At 37.6% G+C, this 6876-nt stretch overlaps 1 protein-coding gene across 1 annotated transcript in view; it reads right to left on the minus strand.

Annotated features, from left to right (window-relative positions):
- Positions 1–6455: 6455 nt before the first annotated feature.
- LOC117180688 (myrosinase 1-like) overlaps positions 6456–6876 on the minus strand; it is an 11399-nt gene continuing 10978 nt past the window's right edge. The window contains exon 8 of the mRNA XM_033373178.1: positions 6456–6594. Within this exon, the coding sequence (XP_033229069.1) occupies positions 6456–6594 (139 nt within the window). The remainder of the gene's footprint in view (positions 6595–6876) is intronic.

The following is a 6876-nucleotide window of genomic DNA, read 5'->3' on the forward strand; positions in this document are numbered from 1 at the left end:
CTATTATCATCTCTCTTACCCATGTTGCTTCTGAATATTTCTCGAACTGCACAGAACGGTAATAACTTGCCATAGTTGTGAATATTGCCCAAAAAATATGCTTCTTTTTTGGAGTAATTTACACTATGGGAACAATTTGCGGGCCATCTTTGAAGAGGATTAGCTAAAATCTAGTTTCGTTAGCCATAATGAAAACTTGAAAATCTCGTTTAGGAAACCAAAGATTTCTCCAGATTTCTCAATCTTTGATGCCACTGAATAAAGCCATTGTACGTACAACCTAGCGTTCGTTTAAGGTTGGTAATACTCATAGGTATCAATGATCGTACCAACCTTTCGCTACAAAACCACATTTTCTCAACCAATGAGATGCGATTTAAGAGATGAGATTTAAGAATAATAGTCTGATTTTCAATTGCTTATTTGCATTATTCTCAGTATTTGTGTTACAGTTTATCGAAGATTTGAGAAGATATTCCCAGTGGGCACAAAATTTGGCCACGAATTTACGACATCGTTACGATATCTTTACGACAACTTTACGACATCCTATTTCTATGTCGTTTCGCTGTCTTTACGATATCGTAAATAAGTTGCATGGTCTGACGATGTCTTTACGACACCGTAAGGACCGCGAAACGACATGGACATAGGATGTCGTCAAGTTGACGTAAAGATGTCGTAACGATGTCGTAAAGACGTCGCCAAATTTAATGCCCACTGGGAATTGCTTAGATTAAGGAAACATCTATAGTAAGGGACGTTATTCTTTAATTTTTATTCCGAAAAATGTTATTAATGTTTAATGAAGAGGAGTTGAAGTTAATCTAGTCATAATTCAAAATATTGAAAAAAAATAGTTTTCAATTTATCAGTATAATGCAGTACAATTTAAAATGTACAGAAATAATAATATTTAAATTTGTTAAATTAAACGATTTTTAATGATCCAGAAAAATTTTACACGCTTACAATAAAGAAACCGACAGCAGGAAATGTAATTTTTTCTTAATGTTTACAGTTTTACATAAGAATTGAATTTTGTTGAAAAAAACATGATACAGATAGATTTGCCATACCTATTCAAGGGAAAAAATTCTTCACTAGAAGCTGACAGGGCAACCATCAGTTTTTTTTCTAGGCTACTTATTTCTGTAGCTTTCTACCTGCGTAGACCAAGGATCTCTCCTACTACTAAAAATATAATATTACCCTTGACATTTTGCCACGTCAAAACCTATGTCATTCACTTTGAAACCGCTCAGGCAGCAAGGCTGAAACTTGGAAAGATACAAAGTAGCACTAGTGTGACAGCGGTAATTATAATTATAATGTAACAATATGCTTCGTTAGGCCGTGCTAAGGTTTCGAAAGATTTAGCTTTCACTTTAATTCAACCACCGTTTACAGCGCCGTTTGGAGCAAAAAATTTAGCGCCTAACTACTAATGCTAAGGTTTTGGGAGTAGATGAACCGGTTGTTCCAGGTTACACCATCTTTCCCGAGGTAAGTCGTGCCAAATGTGCGCCAAATGGGCGAACACGCTTGAGGTGCAACAATTGTTTGTGCCGAATCTGCAAAGAAAAAAGATGCAGCTTGGGCATTGAAGGTACCGTAAATATGAACTAATTTAATTTTAATGATGTATATTTATCTAAGTATGGTGCAAGTTCCATTTCATGTACATTCTACTATAAAATACGTTGCTTTTATCCTGAAAACAACTGGTTTACTCATTTTTTTGTATCTTAAAATGTATCGTATTTTCAACCTCTCGTAAAAAATCTTTACTATTCTGTTCTGCTATGGAAATTTTTTTTATTAAAGCGAACACTGAAGCACCCCAAGCCTAGATGATGAAGAAGAACTGAATTCTGCCCACAAGTGGAGTTACATAAAAAATTCATATTGAAATATTATTCAGGAAAAAATAAAACATTTGATGTGTCAGAGAGAAGTAGAGAGTCACAATGAATTAGAAATATCAGTTGATAGAAACATGGTGCCCCCTACTCGCCCTGATACCTGTGATGGTTATATTATTTATTTATTTACACTACGATTTAATTTAGGACTCGATCGGTGTGCAAAGTTCTGCACCACCGACAATGACCGACATGACCGACAATGTCCTCTCAACCCTTTACATGTGTGCGTCGCGTGGCCATCGTAGGTATACCGCAAAAAACACAACCTAATGTTTGGCTTTGACCAGGGAGGTGACACGATTTTAGCTTTTGCATTACAGGCGCGAGTCAGTTTTGTGAAGAGCAGCGAGTCTTGAAACATTGGCAACACCGCTGCGACGCACGGTCGGCCCATTGTCTGTTATTATTTTGCATGTGAAAACTTGTGAAATGTCATAAATCAATCGTCTTTTTAGCGTATTTGGAAAAACGAAGTTTTAGTTCCTGATGGTGATTTTCTAAAAGTAGGCATCACCAGAACTGATAGATAGAGCATTTCATCCATAATTAAGAGAGCTCCTGCCTAAAGAACGAAATAAAATCTGAAGTACTTGGGGGTGAGAACCCCACCATGTACCGCATAGACACTTTAGAAAATTGAGTACTTTGTTGTCTTTATTAATTATTTTTAGAAAGTGTAGATCCCACGATAGTGTGCAATAAAAAATAACCCCTAAAACGTAGCGGATTCAGATGGGTTGATGATGTCATCAACCAGGATATGGACATTTTGTGGTAAATTTGCTGTACGAATTAAAAATATAACTAGTTTCGATTTTTCTGGAGAGATAGGCAATCCTCTTATCCTCAAAAAGATGATTATACTATTTAGGCTTTGCTGAAGGACCGAAAAAGACTCCTCCAAGTCGTATGACGTAAAATAGAGAGCTATATGATCGGCAAATTCCAATATACCACAGCCCGGGTAGATAACTGAATGTAGTTTCCAAGTATAAATAGTGCAGAAGACAGAACTAGGGATACAGCCCTGTGGAAGACCTTTTTGAACTGTAAAGGGTCCTTTATTTCCACCATTAATTCTAAAGAAAAGCTTTCGTTCATGGGTTAAGTTAAGAACAAATTTACAAATTTTATTTGGAAAACCAATTTCTAGGAGGTCATTGACAAAGATATTTGGAATAGCATTGTCATTAGCAGCTTTAACATCCAAGAAGAGGCAGGCTGTAAACTGATTTTTTGCTTGTTATAAACATAGTTCAGAAGAGAAGATGGCCAGATTATCGGCACAGGAACGATTTTTCCTGAATCCATATTGAGTTGGAGGAAGGATATTTTGATTCTCGAGCCAATGAACAAATCTGTTCTGTAAAAGTTTCTCTGTAATTTTAAGAGAGCAAGAGGCTAGTGCAATTCGTCTGAATTTCTTTTTGTCATTTTTTGGAAGAAGAAAGATTAGAAAATCTTTCCAAGAATCAGGGAAAACACTTTCCTCAACAATGCGATTGAAAATGTGGAGCATACGGAGAAGGGAGGATTTCGAAAGGTTTGATATTACTTCGAAACTTATTTAGTCAAGTCCAGGAGAGGATTTGAGTTTCAAACTTATACGGGATATCTTCTCACATTCATCGTTCCACCAGGAAGGGGAGCTCGGATAAAACTTCTTCCTGGATGGTTTCCTATTTATCTTAGGATCTGCCTTATAAAGAGCTTCTTCTATATCTTTTACAAAACTATAATATGCACTGTTGATGTCATGAGGTGATTGTAATTTCTGGTTATTGTCATCTTTATGAATTGATGACAAAAACGATTTAAAAACTTTCCAGTCGACTCTTTTCAAGTTGTATTTATGTGAGAAAAACTGATCATGTGAAAACGGGATGTCCATATCGATTTTTATTGGAAAGTGATCACTCCCCATTTTATCATCGAGAACTGACCATGAGGTAAATAATTTAAAATAACTAGATACAATTGTCAAATCTACTGCGGATTTGGCTTGACCAGGACGAAGGAATAGAGTCGGTTCCCCCGTATTGGTAATTGATAGATCTGAGTCAGTTAAGGCATTAAAGAGAGAGATTCCTGGCTGGCAAGAATAATTACAGCCCCAAGATGGATGATGGGCATTGAAATCCCTGCCAATTTAAATATAAGGAAAGTTAGAAGTTGAGTCAAAGAATATCTCCTAATTAACTGCGCGAGTGGGAGTGCGAGGGTTCCTATATACATTTACTATGAGTAATTGTCCCAGATCACTTGGAATGGCTATCGCTAGGGTGTCAAAAGATTCGTCTACACAGTAAATTGAATCAACTTGTTTAAAAGGAATATCGTTTCTAATAGCTATCATTAGACCTCACCCTATGCGATTAGGGCGATCTTTCCTTGAGGCGTTGAAACCTTTAAAAATAAACCTGGATTAAGGTTTAAGCCAGGTTTCACTCAATAAGATAATGTCAAATTTATTTGGGATTTTTTTTAATAAGCCCTTTATGGGAAAATACCTCTTACAGTTACATTGAAGAACGTTTAAAGAGTTCTCCATAGTCAGTCCCTAAGAGCAAGTATGGGAAGTTGCAGCCAGTGAGGAAGGTAGAGAGTAGGGTTTGGGAGGAGGCAGAGAGAGCGAACTGAAACTATTCAGCATGGAAAGCAACGGAGCAAGATGACTACAAATCTGTGTCATGGTAGATATCAAATGCTCAAAAGTTTGAACAAACTGTGGGGGGAAAGGAAGAAATAGAAGAAGAGGTTGAAATAGAGGGGCATGGGGTTCCATTCTTAACTTATGCCAAATTAGCAGTTATCTCGGTTGCAGTGTGCAAGGAAGAATCTTTATCTAAGAGGTTCGTGGTAGCACTTGCATTCTTGTGACTGTTGTTATGACGGGAATTGTTAGTCAGGACTTGTTGTTGCTGCTTGTGGTGGTGTTGAGAGCGTGATGATTTTGGTTTAATGAAGGAAGTGACAGCATAAAACGATTGTTGTAGATTTGAGATAGGATTACCGATAGCGAAATCCAAATCCACGTCCCCGAGGTTAGGGAAGTTTGATTAACCAAAATTAGGCGCTTGAGATTGAACAGAAATGGAATGTTCATTTAACCATGAGTTCACATCAAAGGTTTAGTTATTAGATAGTGCGTTCTTTTTTCTCTGATTGAAAAGTTTGGTGGCAGTTTCTTGTCTCAAGTTAAATGAGAACCTTTGCAATTGATACACTTGAGGGATTTTTCTTGAGGGCACGAAACTTCGGCTTCATATGCAAGACCACCACAGAAACAAGAGCGAGGGCTTTTACACTGTTTAGCCACATGACCAAATCTGCAATACTGGCAACAGATTTTAGGTTGAGTGATGTAGGGTTCGACCTTAATTCTTTGATGAAAGATATTAATAAGATCCGGGATTTCCTGGCCTTCGAATCTGACCTGCATTGTTTTTGTTTTTATATATTCTCCTTTATCATTCTTAACGACAAAACGACGTGCACCAAGAACCACACATTTAGAGCTTGTCGACGAGTATTTAGTGATATCATCATCCGTAATTTCCAAGGGAACATCACGTACTATACCTTCTCGAGAAATCCGATAATTAGGGATAAAGACAGCTAGGTTGGATTTATCTAGTAAAGCCATGTTATCAACAATCTGGTTCGCGTCTTTACTATCATAACATTCGACAAAAACTCTTAGAGAAACCCGATTTGTGAATTTGTTTGATTTGACCAAGAAATGAAGTGTGAAGTATTTTCCCCACCACCATCACGTGTTTAGGTTCACAACCTGCTTTAGGTTCTACAGTTAGGAAAAATGGACCCTTGTTATGAGCCGAGTATCGGTTTTTCAAAAGCTGGTTGGGGTTATGTTCGGGCCCGTGCGCCAAGGTACCCAGATTTTCTGAGCTCTGAGAGTTCTTGAGTTTTTCATTAAGGTTCTTGAGTGAACTATGAAGTACCACTTCATTCAATGAACTGTCCTGATCCATCTGCTGTACGTAATTTTGAGATCCCCTATTATCCAGGGAGTCCAAGTTCCCTGTGATGTCCGCCATTTTATGGCGCAAGGGAGACCGTAAGGCCATATTAAATTTCGTGAAGGCTCGTTACGACAGAATAGCTGCTACTGTATTATATCTTTAAAAACACAACACATGACCACCATCGCAGTCGCTGCTTCCACACGACTCCCTCCCACACAAAACTCACTCAGTGTATTTGCATGGCGAGTCACCCCCTGGGTATACCCACGATGGCTACGCAATGCACACATGCAAAGGGTTGAGAGGACATTGTCGGTCATGTCGGTCATTGTCGGTGGAGCAGAACTTTGCACACCGACCGAGTCCTGGATCAAACCGTGAATTTAAAACGATATATATATATATATATATATATATATATATATCAATAATATGGCCATCACGGGTATAAGGTCGAGTAGGGGGCGCCATGTTTCTATCAACTGATATTTCTAATGCATTGTGACTCTATTTCTCTCTGGATGTGTATTCTAACATATTAATTATTGTTTGTGTAATTATGCACAGGAATAAGTTTGCGACACTTGAGCAAATCTTTGTACCATTTAGCGGATTTTTTATAAGTTCTTTTTCTTCCTGGATCATTAAAGTCGACATGTACAATCCCGAATAGTGTTCTGGAAAAAATTAAATATTTACTGTGCGTACATCATATAGTAGTCATATAAAACTAACGTAACATACACGTACGGAAAGTCAACATAACTGCGCGTTCGACTGTGTTTGCTTCAAGTTTTTTATATTCATATAAAATGCTACTTTCCCGTATATAAAAACAGATTCAAAAGAATTCAAAGTTACCAGGTGTATACATATGAAACCGGTATTGCCATCTAGCGGCCAGTAGGCACACTTGTAGGCACTGTCGGAACTTACCATTTGTGCTCATTGGCGTATTG

The sequence above is a fragment of the Belonocnema kinseyi genome, chromosome 9 (assembly GCF_010883055.1).
Source record: "Belonocnema kinseyi isolate 2016_QV_RU_SX_M_011 chromosome 9, B_treatae_v1, whole genome shotgun sequence".
In the NCBI taxonomy this organism is placed as follows: domain Eukaryota; kingdom Metazoa; phylum Arthropoda; class Insecta; order Hymenoptera; family Cynipidae; genus Belonocnema; species Belonocnema kinseyi.